The sequence below is a fragment of the Epinephelus fuscoguttatus genome, linkage group LG12 (genome assembly GCF_011397635.1).
Source record: "Epinephelus fuscoguttatus linkage group LG12, E.fuscoguttatus.final_Chr_v1".
Lineage (NCBI taxonomy): Eukaryota > Metazoa > Chordata > Actinopteri > Perciformes > Serranidae > Epinephelus > Epinephelus fuscoguttatus.
Window position 1 is genome coordinate 1,873,066 of NC_064763.1, and position 19,821 is coordinate 1,892,886.

General features: G+C 44.5%; 1 protein-coding gene across 6 annotated transcripts in view; it reads right to left on the bottom strand.

Moving 5' to 3' along the window:
* Positions 1-7,663: 7,663 nt before the first annotated feature.
* The window catches only part of nrip1b (nuclear receptor interacting protein 1b), a 71,263-nt gene continuing 59,105 nt past the window's right edge, over positions 7,664-19,821 (bottom strand). For all 6 annotated transcript variants that reach the window (XM_049591483.1, XM_049591485.1, XM_049591484.1 and 3 more), the window contains one exon: positions 7,664-13,894. In XM_049591483.1, coding sequence (XP_049447440.1) covers positions 9,829-13,437 — 3,609 coding nt within the window. In that variant the 5' untranslated portion in view covers positions 13,438-13,894 and the 3' untranslated portion in view covers positions 7,664-9,828. The remainder of the gene's footprint in view (positions 13,895-19,821) is intronic.

Genomic DNA, 19,821 nt, shown 5'->3' on the forward strand with positions numbered 1-19,821 from the left:
TAATTTTAGATTTAAATAATTTAGGCGGTCGGGGGACAGACACCGTTTGTATAAAACTATTAAAACTATGGCTGGGTAACTGAACTAGAAGCTCAGAGAGGCGTTTAGGACTGCAACTCTCTGACCTGGTCTCAACTCTGGGTTGTCAGGGATTTAAATTACTAATAAAGTTTGCCAGGTTCCTAGAAATGAGAGCAGCTCCATCCAAAGTGGGATGAATGCCGTCTCTCCTAATAAGACCAGGTTTTCCCCAGAAAGTTTGCCAATTATTAACAAAACCCACATCATTTGCTGGACACCACCTGGACAGCCAGCGGTTAAATGATGACATGCGGCTAAACATGTCATCACTGGTCAGATTTGGGAGGGGTCCAGAGAAAACTACGGAGTCCGACATCGTTTTTGCATATTCACACACCGAGGCAATATTAATTTTAGTGACCTCCGATTGGCGTAACCGGGTGTCATTGCCGCCGACGTGAATAACAATCTTACTGAATCTACGTTTAGCTTTAGCCAGCAGTTTTAAATTTGATTCAATGTCGCCCGCTCTGGCCCCAGGGATACATTTAACTATGGCCGCTGGTGTTGCTAACTTCACGTTCCTCAGAATAGAGCTGCCAATGACCAGAGTTTTATCCTCAGCGGGTGTGTCGCTGAGTGGGGAAAAGCGGTTGGTAACGTGAACAGGCTGGTGGTGAGCCGTGGGCTTCGCTTGAGCTGTGCTTCTGGCGGACCGTGACCCAACCTCCCGGCTGAACGGGAGTTACCGGAGGACAGTTAGCAGAGGCTAAGGCTATGCTATGTGGCTCTGCACCGGCTACAGGGGGCTGGCTAACTACCGCAGCTGCTGAATGGTTTTCCATGGTGCGGAGCCGTGCTTCTAATTCACTAAGCCTCGCCTCCAACACAGCAAATAAGCTACACTTGTTACAGTTACCACTGTCGCTAAAGGAGGCAGAGGCATAACTGAACATTTGGCATACCGAGCAAGAAAGAGCAGAGGGAGAAGCCATGGCTAAGCTAATGTAGCTAACAAGGCTAAGAGCGTGCAAACAACAGCTAAGAGATTAGCGAGAAAGTCGTAGAAAGGAGGAGAGCTATAGGTGCTTAAACAGAACCAGTGTGGGTTATGACTTGAAGTAGACGTAAAAGCAGCGTTAAAGCAACTGAGGTGAGAAAGCAGGCAAGTGGAATTCACCAGAGCAGTACAGAGACGCTGTCACAGAAACACCGGAAATGACACAACTCGCTTACCGCAATACGTCAGCACGTCAGCACATCCCGCACGTACATAGTTATGGCCATTTGTTCTCTAAAACATTGAATTGTGTGTGATATAACTGTCATTTTGATGTGATGAGGTAGTTAGATTATAGTTAGAGGATAAATTGTTCCACTTATGTTATTAAAACGGCAAAAATATTCCTCTTTTATACTTTCCCCTCAATAATAGCCTAATAATAATAACATGATAGTTTGGCTGTACTAGATATTTGATATATTCAGTAGATTTACTTTTTTACGACCCTATTTCACAACTCTACAGTCCAAGAACTACCATCCCAAAACACCATCTCTAGAGTACTAGCTAAAATATCTGAAATTAAACAACATCCTTACCTTTACTAGTTCATCTAGGTGCAGTGTAATTACTAGTTTGGCTTTACTAGATAATATTCAGTAGATGTATCTTTTTACGACCCTATTTTACAACTCTACTTTACAAGCCGGAAGAACAACTATTCCAAAAATGGCATTTCCAGAGTACTAGCTAAAATATCTGAAATTAAACAACATCCTTACTTTTTCTTAACATAGTTCATCTAGGTGTAGTGTAATCACTAATTCGGCTCTATTAAGAAGCTTACTTTTCAAATCAGAAGAACTGCAACTGTGTTGCTGATATGTATCAAGCTGCATCGCGCGGTCCTAGGGAATTGTAGTTTTAAAAAAAATGGTAAACATATTTGTGTAATCAGATTTTAAATATGGGGGCGGCACGGTGGTGTGGTGGTTAGCACTCTCACCTCACAGCAAGAGGGTTGCCGGGTCGATCCCGGGCGTGGGAGCCGTTCTGTGTGGAGTTTGCACGTTCTCCCCGTGTCAGCGTGGGTTCTCTCCGGGCACTCTGGCTTCCTCCCACAGTCCAAAGACATGCAGATTGGGGACTAGGTTAATTGGTGACTCTAAATTGTCCGTAGGTGTGAATGTGAGCGTGAATGGTTGTTTGTCTCTATGTGTCAGCCCTGCGATAGTCTGGCGACCTGTCCAGGGTGTACCCTGCCTCTCGCCCGATGTAGCTGGGATAGGCTCCAGCTCCCCCGCGACCCCCAAGAGGATGAAGTGGTTAGAAGATGAAAGATTTTAAATATCTAATTTTTAAAGAGGCAACAGATAGCATCTTTTCCTAAATATATCATTATGAAAATAATGTGGGTTGCACAGGGTAGTGGCTACAGTAAAATCAGACTATCAGTGTTTACATAGGTTACTTAGTGGCTTTGCAATCTTTGCAAAAAGCTTCTGCCACTGGTGACAAAATTTCGTGGAAAAAAATTCGCTTTATGGCAGGAAACGCATCAAGTATTGCTAAACTGGTCGGTCAGCCAATCAGGGACTGGATTGGGCACGAGATAGCTGAGTCACGAGCACAATGGCAGACGGACAAAGTTTGGAGACAAGTGAGAAATGACCTAACAAAAGAAAACGTGCTCCTCTATCTGAGGAGGCAAAGAAAAGCAAAAAGGAGTGATTAAAGAAGAGGAAAAACAAGAGTAAACCTCAGTCAGGTGTTCAAAAGATGGAGGGAGCTCCGTGACCAAAGAGGCTTCAAAACCGATGTCCAGCGGGAACTGCCCATTGGTCTGACAGCCCATTGGTCCGACATCCCATTGTTCCGACCATATTAAGCCCATTGTTCCGAAGTCCGTTTTGGAATCATCATCATGCCCTGTGGTTAAGGTCTGGTTAGATTTAGGCACAAAAACCACATGGTTAGGGTTAGGAAAAGATCACAGTGTGGGTTAAAATGAAAAAGAAAGTGACAAACACATAAGCTGTGAGTCTGCTTCGCCTCAAGCCTTTCCCAGCTGACCCAGAGCCAGTTGCGGCGCACCATCAAGGTAGAAATACACCCGCCGGGAGCCGTTCAGCACTGCGGACAGTCAAACTAATGGGATGTCGGACCAATGGGCTGTCAGACCAATGACATGGACCCTGTCCAGCTAGCTTTCTTTCTAATGGATCAGTAAGTAACACGGCTAAATGTTAGCTAGACAAGAGAGGACTGTACTCTACTGGTTGCTAGTTAATTCCTAGCTGGCCAGCATTGCAACCCGCCGCAACCAGGGACTGGGTAGCGAGTGTTGGTTGGCTGACATCCTCGTTGCCATTCTACGGCAGCCCTCGGACAGTGATACCCCCCTCCCTTCCCTCTGGTCTCTTCTCACGGAGGCAGCTATTGACGGAAATGGCCCAGCTAAGTTACACCCAGCTTAGTGAACACTGGACTTTGTGTCCCATTCAATTTGAGCTCCAACTGGCCGCATTGTTTCCATACGGTACTGTTTATTCTACAATTGGGACTGTTTACATGTGCATTTTGGTATAATTCCACTTTAGAACATGGCACTCTTAAATACTTGATTCTGATTGGTCAATCAACAAAATTCTGCGGTGTTTATTTCTTGAGGTATCACCGGTGCTCTGCTGCTCCGTTGCTAGGGACACCATAGCAACGGACTGAGGAGCATCAAAATCAGTTAACGTTAGTCCATACAGATCTCCCAAGCTGGCCTGGAGAGCAGGGAGATCATGTCGGTCACTGGCCATAAATGGGAGGGAAGCCTTCGCAGCTACTGGGCACCCAGCATCTCCGACATTCATCTTGTCTGGTGAATGTCTCTCCTCTGTCAATACACTCTGCCAGCAATTTAATAATGTTGATGTCAGTTGTAACATTTGAATGTTTTAGTAGTAAGCCATGTTCTAAGCGGGATAATGTATAGTGAGCCGGTGACAGTTGAAAAATAACTCCCAACAGGAGTTTTGTTTTCTATCCTTTACATGTCTACTGTTGTTTGTACTGATACTGTACATATTGGCAAAATTTACTGTGAGTTGTTTGTACTGGCACTGTGCATTCTGGTATAATTATTTGCATTTCTATTTGTTTTTTCTTCAGATAAATCTGATAATTGTTGCTCGGTCTCTTTACTCATTTATTTAGTAGGGTGTCCACACACCTTCTCATTCTACATATACATAGAGGTATACTGGTGGCTTTACAGCCTACATTTTATTGATTATCTCTGATCCCCACGGTCAATTTGGTAGTTGTGACAGTGCGAGCAACACCGCTGACGCTAGGTGGCGCCAAGCTAAAAAAAAACAAAAAACGAATCCTGTCTGTTGTCTCTTTAAATGGTTGAAAATTAATTTTAACCATATTTTACCCATATCTGACAGCACCCACAGTTGTTGACTACACTCACATGATACTTGAGGTCAGTAGCTCTCTATAACAGTTGGTCCCATGTCTGTACCCCCTTTTGTTGCTGAATTATAAGCCTTCAAACATGCACTGAGGTCAAGGTTCAAATGTCAGTATTTTAAAGTAGGAGCCATGTAGAATCTTCATACAGACATATGTTACTCTGCAGGTTGAGACCTTTCTAATGATGTATTTGGTTTAGCTCTACGACAAAGTTTGATTTTTTCATTTTTTGGACACAAGCCAAGCCAGGTCTAGTTTCAGAGAGTACTTTGAAGGGCCAGTGTATAAAATGATTTTTTTGTTTGTTTGTTTGCTTATTTGTTTGTTTTTTTTTTTACTGTAAACAGTTACTAAAATGAGTCATCCTCAGAGAATACAATACTACTGACAATCTGGTACATTACTACAGGCTTGGAAGAAGGTCTAAAGTGCTTGGGTTACGGTTAGGGCTGATAAGACCAACCCGTTCTCATTCACACATAGGTTACTATTTACACAACCCTGGAGATTTTTTGTATCTTTATGATTCTTGGTTTTGGGATTTTATGTCAGCATGACATACATTCAATCAGAATCTGTTTTATCAGCCAATGCAGGCATACAAAGAATGTGTCTTGATGTTAGCTCCAAAAAACACGCAACACAGAAGAATAAAAATAGAAAAAAGTAAACCAATTATAACAATAATGAAATAAGCAAAAATAATATTGGGGGGCCCAACTTTTCACCCCACTAAGACACCCCTGCTTAGCATTACAAACTACAGGCTCATAATACATGTTTCTGCCTCCTCCTTATGTCTTACAATTTGATTGCTCAAATTTTGTTGAGTGCTCTTCACATTCATTTTGAGATGTAGCTAAATCCCTTGTGAAAGCCAGATGCAGTTTTATATTTTTTTTAGTATGACTTCACACTGAGTGGAACATCAGAGGGCAAACTCAAAAGAGATGAATTTGGCATGCTTGGTTCTAAATGGCCCTTAGCCCCCGCAGCACAAAGTTCACATCTCAAGCTGGTCTTAACCAGACTGGTTGACACTGAACTGCCCTTTCTCATTCTACCGGGGATTTTGAGAAATGTTTACTTGGAAAGTTCATGACCCTGCAGATCAACCGCAGTGTCATCATTTATGATGAAACACACAGGAAATTAGTGGTAAATGCATTTCCTACAGATTACATTTTTGACAGTTTTTTATTTTGGCAAGATGTCTGCTGACATTACTTTCTCTAGATCTAAATAAGTTGAATAAGTTAATGTTAGAACGAAAAGGTGGGTGGTGCTGGTGGTGTGTCCAATGGTTTCTGTGTAGAGAGGGAGGGAGGGGGGCGCCACAGCTGCAGGCTAACAGTTGATCCTGTCCCAGGAAACCAGATCAGCCAGGTCAGGGCAAGGAGGGGGGCAAAAGGTCATGACTATGGTGAGTTCAGGAACAGATTTCACAAAAAGGTATATCTTCAAACACAAAAGCCCTGCTGGGGGAACACATATATAATTTAAAAAAAAATAAAATAATTTGACCTCCTTTCTCAGAGCAGGAGTTTCCCCAGGTGTTTGCTTTAAACTTTTTATTGTTGTCTGACTTGAGGCGCAGCTCTCATGTATATTTGCTCTGCAGGATTACTTCCAGCCAAACTACAGAGGTTTTTTTTTAAACTGGTATCTTTCAGGAAGAAAGTCTGGTACTTTAACACTTTAATACTACTATAACCCTGCCTTTATGACATTCCAAATGGGGTCAGGTGACCCCAAAATGCTATTTATCACACTAATCACCATGACAACTAGTGACAAGTGTTAGCTCTCTATGGCATCCATGTGGATAAACAAAGCACCTAACAAAACAGTATCCTATAACCACTTCAGTCTATGCACAAGAATAGTTGGTGTTTGAAACAGTTCCTCTGTTCCCATGTAGATAAACCCTTGATGGAGCACATTAAGTGGAGCCATTAAGTTGTTTGACAGAGAATGAGCATCTGTAATGCCAGGAAATAGTTTTTGGAAGCCTCATGACTATGAAATGCCCGTTGTGGGACTGCCGAGCCCTTGGCCTCTGGTTGAGTCATTGGTGGCCTGGTATGCAGTGCTTACATCCTTTTGGCCTCATGCTGAGGTCAGGAAATCAACGAGAGAAGCCACAGACAAACAGCCGATTATCAAGTTTTACACCTTGACCCCGGCTTCAACTTGTGACTCCCTCCTTTATGCTTGCCGCAGCTTCAGCAATCGCAGGAGATCAAGGGGTTACTGGTGGTTCAGCCTTGATAAGAAATCTTGACATGGAGAAGTTCACTGAGGGGAAAGGTTACTGGGAGTTTAAGAGTAAGAGTGAGAAGAGAGTGCACTCAGTCATAGGGAGTATTAAATAAAAGGGAAGCCAGGGCTGAGAAACTGCTCTGTGATTTGAAAAGTGCACTGCAGACAAAAAGCTGTCTGTTCACTCACTGGACCTCACATTCAAACCCAGTGCATGGGAAATTTAGCTTGAACTCATCTTCACCTTTAGGAAGTCTCATGCCAAAGTCAGGAAAGTCCTCACTAATGGACAACTTTGTAGACTGAACACAAGGATTAAGGTTCTGTATTGACTGTACAGCAAAATATATTTTGTGTTCCAAATCAAACATGTGTGTTCCATTTTGTAAGGCCGACCTCCACGTGTCCTCCTTCCTTTCAGTGTCTTTCCTGCCTTTGTTAAGACTCAGCACTGCAGGGAACAGCAGCCAACACAGAGGCAGAAATTTTAGGGCAAATACAGGACATCCTCTCACTCTGCTTTAATAGTCTCAGACTGATTACACAAAGTGCAGTTTGGCTTTGATGTCCTTTTAAAATACTAATATACTTTATCGTCAGGCAAGTAATATATTTGGAAGTATGGTGCCAAAATGTCCCTATGGATTAATATATTCGGTAAAAGTGACCACTCTTATGAATAAAAACCAGGGTGCACATGACCCTCAAGCAAGAGAATATAATGTGTATTGTTTAACATGATAGAAATGTTTTATGATGGCCCCTGAAAGACTAGAGCTTTCCTCAGATAACATCTTTTAATATCTAATATACTAAGTTGCCCACATTCCCAATTTATGCATAGGAGAAAACACACTTCTCAACTGCAAACTAAAAAGAGAAAGACATTCATACTAGGTCATGCACTTGAGTACTTTATTTTTGAGTTATCAGTGCAAATGAACACCAAAAATGAAAACATAAAAAATGATATCATGTTTCAGGTCTTCACATGAAAAAATGAAACATCTTTTTTGTCATATTTGCTGCTACAAATGTATTTCTCAGATGCACAATGCAGATCTATGATTGTACGTCAATCCCCCGCTATAGCCCCGAGCTCTTTCACAGAGCTTTGTTAACCAGTAACAGAAAATCACAAAAATATTCAATGCACGTTTATTTTTCACACATTTAAATCAACTTGCTCAACAGTCTGTGGTTATTTAGAGACTGTTCATATTCTAAACGAACCTCTCTCTGTGATAAAAAAAAGACCTATTTTAAGACTTGACATTTTCCCCCATCAACAGTAGGGATACACAGGTAGTTCCCATGCGTCTGCATGCAACAGGCAGCAGTGAGGAGAGTCAGACATTATTACACAACACAGCGCAGGATAGATTATCATTTACCACACAGAGACACATGCAAAGAACAAACCAACCAAAAAAGATGGGCATAGCATCCTCTGCCTTTGTATGTACACTTGTATGCATATAATTCATATTTACATATCAGGGCATTAAAAACTAGGGTAATATCTTTTCTTAAACATTACAAAATAGTTATCTTTCATACTGAAAGTACTATTTACACAAATATATTTAACCATTGTGAAAATGTATTAATAACTGAAGAGATGTACTTTATAGGTAAATGTATTAAAAAGATCACAGGACTAAATGGATAACGCAGTGTGTGACATTAACTGAAAAGAGTACAGTACAATAAAAAGAAGGAGCTAGATACCAGATATCCCCTCAAGACACCAAAATGTCTTGGTGATTATTGGGGGGCAGTTACACATATCCAGCTGCTTTGAAAACAAAGATGTACCTGTGGTCTTCTCTTCATTATCATGCGATTCTTTTGACATTTTATGAGTTAAGAGACTGCCACAAAAATTAATAAAAGATGTTCATAAACCACAACAGTTAACAAATGATGAAAAAAAAATCACAAACTGTCAAATTCTCAACAGATAACAATACTGACATTTTTAATACATGCCATTAAATTATTCTGAAAAGGTAACTTAGGACTCAGCCTTGATAGTGCAGACTATAGGTCCTTTACATGAAATGAAAAGAAAAAGCCATGTGCTTCACACTTTAAGTTGTTTGTGTACATGAAGAAAGTTGGTGTGGCTTTACCCAGGATGGTGAGATAAGTTTCTCAGACACTGCAGCCTACTAACTGTTGCTCTAGAAACCTGTTAACATGCAGTTGCTCAACTGTAAGCACTACACATGCTCTGTTGACCCATCTGCTCAAATCTGCAGTCTGCAAACACACCACCCTGAATTTGCACTGTCAAATACTGCCCTTAAAAGTTCAAATCAAATAAAAGCATAACTCAATGAATTGTGACTATTCCACCTTCACTGATATATTCTTCCTCCATTGTTAATTATACCAAACTGTGGATCTTGAGGAAAAGCAAGACAAATAATTCATCATGGTAGGATCCTCACTGCTTTTGTAGTGTGAATATTGTTTTCAAGGTCCTCTGTTGAATGAATTTATTATGTGCATTGCTGTAATAGACAACTGTGTCTGCTCTAGAATGACTGTATTTGGAATCTTATCTAAAACTGATGGGACTCTGTCCATCTGAAAATGTTCTGATGGAGAAAATAAATAAATGTCCACTGCACTGAGCACTAATATTTTTGGAGTTACCAATAATTAATGTTGCCTGAAATGTTCTTTCTAAATGTTTTATGGCAGGCAACAAAGGGGACATGGAATCGTGATTTGGGTACAATTCAGATAGAAATAACAAGTGTAAAACAAGACCAATTTGTTAAGGAGGACTTAATAATTGACCAAATATCCATGTGCATGATAATCACTCATGGAAAAGGTTACATTTGTGACAGCTGTGTAGTTTTAGTTGGATCAATTGGACCTGTTTTGTGCCATTTCATGATCTCACTATTTCAAATTGAGAATCCAGTGCAAGTATGCATTTGAATTTGAAAAAAATAAACAAACAACAAATTGGCAAGTCATTAAAAAAAAAAAAAAAATCAATGAATTAAATTCTGCTTTGTATTTTTCTGTAGTTGATACAACTTCTACTCCTAAGATTGGCTCAGCCTCTGGCTCTCATGGCTGTGCTTGTCATTGTGGTTCGGAGATTGCGGGATGGAGCTCAAACTGTGTTCATAAGCATGCATGTCACTGATTGGCTCTTCTTTAACTCTGACCACAGACTGGGTTCCGTCTGCCTGATCCCGCACCTCCTTCCTCAGCTGAATGCTACCCTTCTGCAACATGTAATACAGGATGGGGTTGGAGCGCGAGAGTCTTGGAGAGTCCAGGTTTGAGTCACAACCCTCCTCCTCCTCATTCTCCTGACTACTCCACCTCACAGGGCTCTCAGGCTCCTGTTTGACTAGAGTAGGGGGATCCCATTTTTGAGTAACTGGCCATGGAGCTGGGTGGCGGCTCCAGGAGGGGCGGACAGGGCTGTCACCTGCAGGAGGGGTGGGCGGTGGTCTGAGATTACTCGGAAGCCCTGAGTTGAGGGAACCATGCGGGTGCCAGCCGGGCAGGTGGAGGAAGCTGTGATTATGGGCAGGCTGACTGACCATGCTGCCATTGGCCTTGCCATTAGCCTGTAGTACAGAAGGACTGGGAGTCCCTTGGGGTTGCTGGGACAGCTCCTTCAGGCAGTTGTCAGAAAGCAGCAGTTGTTTGAGCACATTGAAGCCCCGACTCTCTCTGGTGAGGTTTTCACTTGGTGGAGCCTCCTCCTCCTTCACACTCATCTGCTGGCCAGGCTCTTCCTGAGCAGCAGAAGACGGAAAATTGTTCATGTCACCACTGCCCACTGCTCTTGGAGAGATGGTATTATTCAGCCTCTCAGTCCCTTCAGAGCAGACGCGTCTCTTCTTAGGACTGGGGCTCGGATACTCCCTCTGTTCCTCTTTAACCTGTCTGGGCTGTGACTCAGCCTGAGGAGCAGAACTGGTATAGTAAGTAGCAGTCTGTTGTTTAAGCAGCTGGCTGAGGAGGCCATATTTTGCTATGACCTCTGTGGGCCGTGGTTCTGTTGTTAAGTCCTGCTGAGAATCTGACCGGGGGTTATTCTTTTCATGGCTACTGGGTCTCTTCCTGCCACTTAAGTCCTCAAACATGGCTGAAGATGGTCCCACCTCCTCAGTTTTGACTTTTACATCCAAAGGGGTCCCATTGGAGCTGTCACAAATGATAGAGGATCCAGGACTCTTCTCATAGCCCCCACCTGCAACCTCCACACTCCTCCTGCCACTGCCACTGGGCCTATCTTTACGGGTGACTGTGACATTAGCCGAGCCTGTTCCTAGCAGGAGCTGAAGTACAGTGCGCCTCTCCAGAAGGTTCTCAATCTGTGATGAAGGAGGAGAAGGTTCCTTCTGACTAAAAGGTGTGCCACTGTCTGAGGGTCCATCTGAGAGTGGAGTGGTAGTGGTCCTGTGGATTGGAGCACTGAGCCTTTCCAATAGAGCAAGGGGCCTGCTAGCATCAAGCTCCTGACCCAGCCCTTTGCTGGAGGGAATGGGTGGGGAGAAAGAAGCTGTGCCACACTGAGCCAGATTTTGTAACAGTTTGCTGGCACTGAAGGCAGGCTCTGAAGCCTTCTCAGCAGGGAAGGCTTTAGACTTACACAAATCCAATGGGCTGGACTGGACGTGGGGGGAGGGGTAGGAGTATGGGGATAGTGCACCACTAGGGTCACAGCCAAGTGAGTAAAGGGGCTGGGCTGGGGCTGCAGGTCCTTCTATGGGGCTTTTTGTCCTGGTCTCCTCCCATGGCAGGAAACCCTTTGGTTGGTCTCGAGACATGGTGGCCATAGTAATATCAAGTGGTAAATCCTGGTTACCCACGCTTTTATTAACCATCTCATTATTTCTGCGCTCAAGGAGAAGCTGCATGAGTGTGACCTTAGAGTGTGATCTTAGGTCTGGGCTCATTTCAGACTCCTTGTTCTTGCACACCTTTGTTTCTGATGGCTCTGGCTTCCACTTGTTTATTAAAGATTCAGTTAGTTTATCCAGGGAGGAGGTAGAGATAGAGGAGGATGAAGATGAAGAAACAGCAGTGGAAACAGAGGATACAACAGTAGAGGATGGTGAAAAGGTTGTGGTGGAGGGTTGAGCAGAAGCTTGTGGAGAGAATGTGGCTGGGGCAGAGGAAAACACTATGGCTGAAGAAGAGAGTGTAGCGGTGGAAGAGGAGGAGGAGGAAGAAGTGGTGGTAGTTTTGGGCCCTGTGTCTTGTGTACTGGCTCGGCTTCGCATGGAGAGGTCAATGGGAGAGCAACTCGAGTAGGAACTCTCTGCGTCACTGCTGTCCTTGGTCAGGCTTCTCTCCTGGGTGGAACACTCGCTGTCCGATGTGACTGAAGAGGAGCCGCTTTGCTGCAGAATGCCACAGCTGTCCTCCAGGTGCCCATTCTTGGTCAGCGGCTTCTGGTTGTTGTGGTTGTTAAGTAGAAGCAGCAGCAAGCTGCTGCATGTCTGGGGGGGGCGAGTTGGACGTGAGTCAAAGCCTCTCTTCTCCCTAGGTTGTTGGCTTTGAGTGGGGTTTGGAGCATGTGGAGGAGTAGTTGGGGAGCTTTGGCTGTGGCCACGCGGCAAAGAGGGACTCTGTGGACTGGACAGGGCCATCCGAGGGAGTGTTGTTGTTATTGTGGTCGTTATTGCCATTCCATTTTGGGCTGTTAAGGAGTTTAGTGCGTCTGGGGCTCCAGGCAGAGTCCCTCCCACACTGGGAGGCCTTTTGTCCGGGCCATGCTGCTGGTTTGCCATGGCAGCTAGTCTCTCGCTGGCAGATCTTCCTGAGAGCTGGACTTTTAGTGCATGTTCTCTGGAGTACTGCTGGAGATGGGCTTCACTGGACAGCAGCAGGGCCAGTTGACTGCAGGCCACACTGGGCTTGGGTGAAGGAGCTGGACTAGAGCGGATTTTCACCATGTTGGCCACTGCCTTCAGACGCTCCGCACAGGACACTGATTCAGCAGTTGTAGGAGCAGAGGGAGGCGTAGCACTGTGTGCTGACCGGGGTGATTCTGGGGGTCTGTCTTGATTATGTCCCCGGCGACTGTAAGGTGTGTTAGTGTGATTTTGAAGTTTGCTCTTCCTCATTAGGCCCTTGAGGCGACTTGACGCTGTCCCATACACAGGAAGTGGCTCTTTGTCTGCAGGTGGTGCCTTGGAGGGAGAGGAACACTCACTGGGAGGTTTATTAGAATGCTGAGACATTGCAACACTCTGAAGCCGTGAGCTGAATGACTGAAGCAGGGAAGCCAAAAGGGTGCTCTCACCAGCATGTGGAGATCCCTCTAGTGTTCCATTTTGCAGACCTCCCCCTTGGCCATTCAGCTCTATTGGGGGTGAACTCATCCTCTGGTTCCCTGGATCGTTCCAGGCTCCAGAGCGGAGTAGGCGGGCCTTCTTCAGATGCTGCGAAGAACCTAGTGTGGGCCCATTGGTTCCAGCCTTAGGAGCAGTGGGGCCATGGTTGGGTAGTTGGAAAGGCCCACCCGCCTCATCACTCTGCTCCTGGTTGCTGCGGGCAGCCTCAGACCTTCCACTTGCCGTGGCCCCGGGCCCGGCCACCACTGGATGCATCAGTAAACCTTCCAGATAAGTTAGAACAGCTGAATCCTTGTGTGTCTCAGGGCCAGGCTCCTCCCCATGAGTCATGTTCAATACTAGGATCCCCTTGTATGATTTTGCACTGCTACTGGGAGACAAATGTCCACTAGGTCATCTGGTTGACAGTGGCATGTACTTCCTAAATACCGAAAAGAGAGCAGGCAATTGCACAGAGTGAGTCTGCGGGGGGCTGGAGGATGCACTGGTCAGATATGATCCCTTTCTGCAGTGGGCACAGTCAACACTGTGGTGAAACAGCAACCATAGTTGGGGGCAGTCTGGGGCAGGTGGACCTCCAAGGCATTGTTATATGCCTTTAAAAACTGTAGGATCCCAGAGAGCCCAGCTCCAGGCTTATGTGAGTAGCAAGCAAGGAGTCAATGGGATTTCACCACAGAGATGTTGACACATTCTGTGGCTGTGGATGTTTGGGATATATGTCCTAAGGCCTGGCTGTGGTTCTGTCAGTGGCGCCTTTCAGCTCTGCAGATCTCACATGAGGGACCTATAAGGGTGAGTGATAGAAACAAGAAGGAAAGAGGGAGGGATGGTTTGGTGGAGAAAAAGAGGAGAAAAAGGAGAAACTGTGTGAAAAGCAGGGTTTTACACAACACTATATTACATTCATTTCACTACCTTGTCTGCCATCTCTGTTACTTAGCAACATTTCAGATTGACTGCACACGGCTCCTTCTCCTCTCTGCACCCTCCCCTCGCAGCAATCGAACAGATGACAAATGCAGATTAGGCCTGATTGGATCCAAATTGAAAATTCAAGCCCACTACCTTGAAAACATTTAGGTCTTGAGCTGTAAGCCCCTCACAGCATTGCCTTTCAAAAGTGAAGGGCCTTGTGAGAGCTGTGAATAATTTCTTATGCAGCTTGTCATTTCAGTGGATTATCCCCCCCACCACCTCCTGCTCCTTATGCACTTGAGCAGCACAACAACACAACGCAACCCTTGGTCTACACGAAGCACGAGCCACCCACCCACATGCACCCAAGTAAGCATTTAAACATTCATGCTTAGACTCAAGTATGAATATGTGCATGAAAACATACAGTATCTCACATAAATGAGTACACCCCTCCCATTTTTGCAAATATTTCATTATATCTTTTCATGGAACAACACTATAGAAATGACACTTTGATATAACTTAAAGTAGTCAGTGTACAGCTTGTATAGTAGTATAGATTTACCTTCCTCTGAAAATTACTCAAAACACAGCCATCAACATCTAAACAGCTGGCAACATAAGTGAGTACACCCCACAGTGAACATGTCCAAACTGTGCCTAAAGTGTCAATATTTTGTGTGCCAACCATTATTATCTAGCACTGCCTTAACCCTTTTGGGCATGAAATTCACCGGAGCTCACAGGTTGCTTCATGAATCCTCTCCCACTTCTCCATGATGACATCATGGAGCAGATGGATGTGAAGACACCTTGCGCTACCCCACCTTCAGCTTGAGGATGCCCCACAGGTGCACAGGTGAGTTTAGGGCTGGATACATACTTGGCCAGTCCATCACCTTCACCTTCAGCTTCCTCAGCGAGGCAGTTGTCATCTACTAGGTGTGTTTTGGGTCATTATCATGTTGGAAAACTGCATTGCAGCTCAGTTTCTGAAGGGGGGCGGTCATGCTCTGCTTGGAATTCATGTTTCCCTAAATGAACCGAGCTCCCCAGAGCCAGCAGCACTCATGCAGCCCCAAACCATGATGCTGCCACCACTATACTTGACTGTAGACATGGGACAGCTGTCTTGGTGCTCTTCACCAAGGTGCCACACATGCTGAAAGAGCACCAAGACAACTGTCCCTTGCCTACAGTCAAGTATAGTGGTGGCAGAACTCATGCAGCCCCAAACCATGATGCTGCCACCACTATACTTGACTGTAGACAAGGGACAGCTGTCTTGGTGCTTTTCACCAAGGTACCACACATGCTGAAAGAGCACCAAGACAGCTGTCCCTTGTCTACAGTCAAGTATAGTGGTGGCAGCACATGTCTGCTCACTCTCACCACTGCAAAGAGTTTATCAACACCTGGCTAGCTGTGAGTCCTTCAAAAAGTTGAGCTCTTTGCAGCCTGCAATGTTTTTAAATCTGAAGACAAGTGTAAAACATGAACTGACTTGGGGCATCAGTGGCTTAGTGGATAGAGCAAGCCCCCCCCTTCACGCTTGGCTGTTCTGTCAATTAAAGGCAAAAATGCCCCCAAAAATATCTTAAAAAAACCCCAAAAAAAACAGGAACTGACTTGATGTGACTGCTGTTTACAGGTACCGTACAAAGGCAGTGGAGAATCACAGATGTGTGTGTGTGTGTGTGTGTGTGTGTGTGTGTATTGAGGGGTGGGGGTGGCTTAAGGATCAGATGCACCCGTCACATCACACCACTGTCATGAGGGCAGAGATGGTGACACTAGGGTGAGCACTGTGCCAGTTGCCATGACAGTGTCAGCAGCGCTGCCCTGCGAGACCCCTGCTCTGAACCCTGTCAGTGTGGTTTCCGTGGATACAGGACACCTCAGACAGTCCTGGCCGCATCCCATAAAGGTTAATTAATACAGAGTTTCCAGCTCGCCTCAGCTGCTGTCCATGTCCTTTCCTCACCTTTAGTGTCCGCTGAATGGACCAACATAGCAGGTCACACAACAGGACAGCAGCCCTGGATTATGACGAAAGGCCATGGCAACCCACACGACAACCAGCCTAAATACTTCACAGACAGTAGTAGCAAGGACCAAAAAAACAAAAACAACAATGAGGCAGCAGGCTTCTAATCAGGCTGAAATCCATCCCTGTGGCTAAGGTCCACAGGTTGTCATGATTGGAAGGGCAATGAGGCGGCACTTTTAATTCCACCTTGAATATAAAGTAGGATCAGAAGCTGGATCTAAATTGATCAATTTGCAATTAAATCTGAGTATTAGTAGGAAAACAATCAGGGTAGCAATTTGAAGAAGGTGCCGCATCATATAGAATAGACTATTTTAACTAAGATCAGTCCATCAGCATCAATTACACTTCAAGGCCATTTTTAAGCTGATGACCTAAATCTGACAACAAAAGCCAACCTGGTCATACTGGGCCATCTGACGTCTGCTGTGATGCTAATCTTAGATGCTCAGGATTAGGGCTATTTTCCTGCCAGTGAGTTTAGCACTATTATAATAGAATGCCCACATGTTTACCCTCAACATAGCTTGGCAAAGTAACTAATAAAGCATGATGTTCTCCCCAGTTAGTGTTAGAAAAAAATGGAAATGGAAAAGGAACACTGACACAGTTTCAACATGGGGAATTCTGCTAATCTCTCTGCTGCTGGCAGTGAATCTTTGGAATTACAGTTGACCTTGTTTATGTTTTTGCCCAAAGAAACTTCTACACAGAGCAGCACAGGGACACTATGACACTGCACTACATTAGTTTATACAACAGAGTTACTGCATTAACTATCCCACATAAAGTGTAACTCCTAAAACAAAAGGCGGGCCTTCAGGCTCTTGAGAGATGTGTAATGACAAAGCTGGTGTCAAAAAGCCCTGCTACAGCAGGGACAAGAAAAACTATATTCTCCTCAGTGACAGAGCTCTGTTAACAAATAAATAACCTTAATATAGAGAAAACTGTCCTCTGTATGGAGCCCCTAAAGCATGCTCCTCCTCTCCTCTCTCAGTATGTGTGATGTGTTTATTACTACTGCATTATCTCCCCTGGTGTATACATTGAAAATGACCTTACACATCTGTTAACATGTCATCTCATTGGTGATGGGCACCCAAAAAGCCTGACCTCCACCCACCTCCCCACCGTGGGACACCATAGCCCCAATGAACCGCTCGACAGTTTCTGTGGTGATTATCCATTATCCTTGACAATGTCAGCCAAGGACAGAGCAGGCACCATTCTACAGTGATTTTTAGCCCTACAGTCGGACATGCACATGTGAGAGGCAGGGCAAGTGATGGGAGGGGGTGAAAACTTCATAATTTCCTGCCTCTGATTTCTCTCTTTGTTTCACTTCTCCTGAACTGAAAAGACACTAGGAACAGGAAAGGTCACTGCACTTTCAACCACTGCCTAAATTACACAGAATTTGCAGAAGGCCAACATAGAAATGTGCTGAAGTAGAATTCATGGATTAGATCTTAATGTGACCTTCATTCTCTCCACTGACCTCCAGATTACACCCACTCCACCACCCAGTGACACACAGGCATGAACACACTTGCTGGTAATACAGCCTTTTTATCTTAAAAAGTGACTTCCTGAATGACCTTCATTGTCTGGAATAGTAATCCATTTAAGCCAGTTAAAATGAATGAGACCAAACAAAAGAATTAAAAAGGGGAAGAGCCAAAGGAGCAGCAGTTAAAGTCAAGGTCATTCATTCCGCCAGGGCTTTTCCACTTGATGCAACAGCTGGTGTCCATGCAAAGCTCTGGGCGTTAATAAAAAGCGACAATGCTGCCCAAGCGGTGTGTATTACTAATGTCTGACACCAGCCTGGCAGATGTGTTCTCCCTGCGATTTAAAGGGAGTCAAGGTTAAAGGAATTTAAAAGGAGAGACGATGCAGAAACACTATTATATCATGTAATCTGCAGCCCAGCTCTGCTGCACATACTCAAAGGGGTAGCTCACTTACACATGCGGTGTGACTGCTATCTGTAAATTCAATATGGCCTGACATGATTAAATAAGACAAAAAAATAAGCTACCTGACCAAATGCAGTTGTTCCAAGCCTTCCACTAGTGAACAAGTGCACCAGAGGGAAGTTGAATTAAAATCTCTTTTTCACCTTGAGAGAGAGAATAACATGCTCCCAAACAGCAGGAGAGCTACAGCAAGAAAATGTTGCAGATCAGTAAATCGGGACAAAATAACAACAAAATGCAATCCGCAGACACATGCACGTCCACACAATGAGAACTAGGGCACTCTGACCCACTTCTAAGGATGCACTGACCAAACAAGTCATGCATAGCACACGTGCCTTCATGTGCACACACAAAAAGCTGGGGATGAACCCCACATAAAGGAAATGTCATACATGTATGATAAAAAGTCAGACCTCTAGTGTTAAGTAGCACAGGCGATCCACTGGCAAAAATCATCCTACTCACAGCACTCGAATGCAGATTCAGTCAGCGATGACTGAATGATAACATTTCAGACTTGGACAAAATGGGGCCAGAGTGCTACAGTTTTTGGCCTGCATCTGGCCTTGGATGAGGAGGCGTACTCATCAGTACAAAGAGTTCTCGGGGTTGAGAGAGAGAGAGAGAGAGAGAGAGAGAGAGAGAGAGAGAGAGAGAGAGAGAGCACAGAGGAATTCATGCACACCGATGAGTCATCTAAGTGGTTCAGAGCCCAGCTGACTGGCATAGGACCCAGCCAAAGTAGCCAGAGCAATGATGATATCACTACACTGTATCATAGACCCGGACACTCTTTCCCCTGACCTTACATGCTCAGGCTTGCATGCTTGTGCTTAAAAAAATGTTTGTGTCCACAGTAAATATTTGTGTGCCATTTGGAAGACCCACCCAAGGGCCATTTCCTGAGTGGCTGAAAATTAGTGCATCAAATAAACACACACACGCACACAGACACAGAGACATACAGACACACAGACACAGACACAGACACACACACACACACACACACACACACAATTTCTTAATGAGCCATGGCTGCCATCAATATATACTTCATTCATTTCTACTGGGCTCCGAGGTAATCTTCTGCTTACATCGTCTGTCCAAAATGGCGCTCATTTCCCTCCCGAAACAACACAGATTTTCCATTTGTAAACACTGTGGCTGGAAATAGGAACAGATGATTGCCCCATGGCCAGCACACCAAAAGGCAGAGCTAGGCTCTTGAAACAGACTGCAGTGGTGATGTCTGGGGGAAATGGGCCACTTTGCAATTGAGATCAAATGTCTCACTGTCAGGCTCCCCTGAAAGCTGGATAAAACCAGCTGAAAAACCTTGGACTTTAATGAATCATTTCCATGGCATCAGCCCTAAGAAGGCTACTGCTGTGAGTCAGCAAGATGGTGCCTTTATTGGGTTGAAAGAGTACTGTTTTATTTTCTTTTAACTGAGTAATTTGGGATGGTTTGGAGTAATATGATGTGTGACAGAGGTCTAATTGACAGAGGAAGAAGAGGACAGATCTCTGCTATCATTTTGCTTTTCATAATGCTCCCATTGACCTACTTTCTATTTTTTCAAATCATCCTAATGCTTGCTCTGACTGTGAGGCTGGAGGATGATATTACAGGGTACAATGGGTTGTGAGGGCACATACTGTAAAAACATTGGGCCTCATTCACAAACAGTGCGTACGCACAAATCTGTGCTTAAACTGTGCGTACCATCATTCGATGCACAAATCCGGGATTCATCAA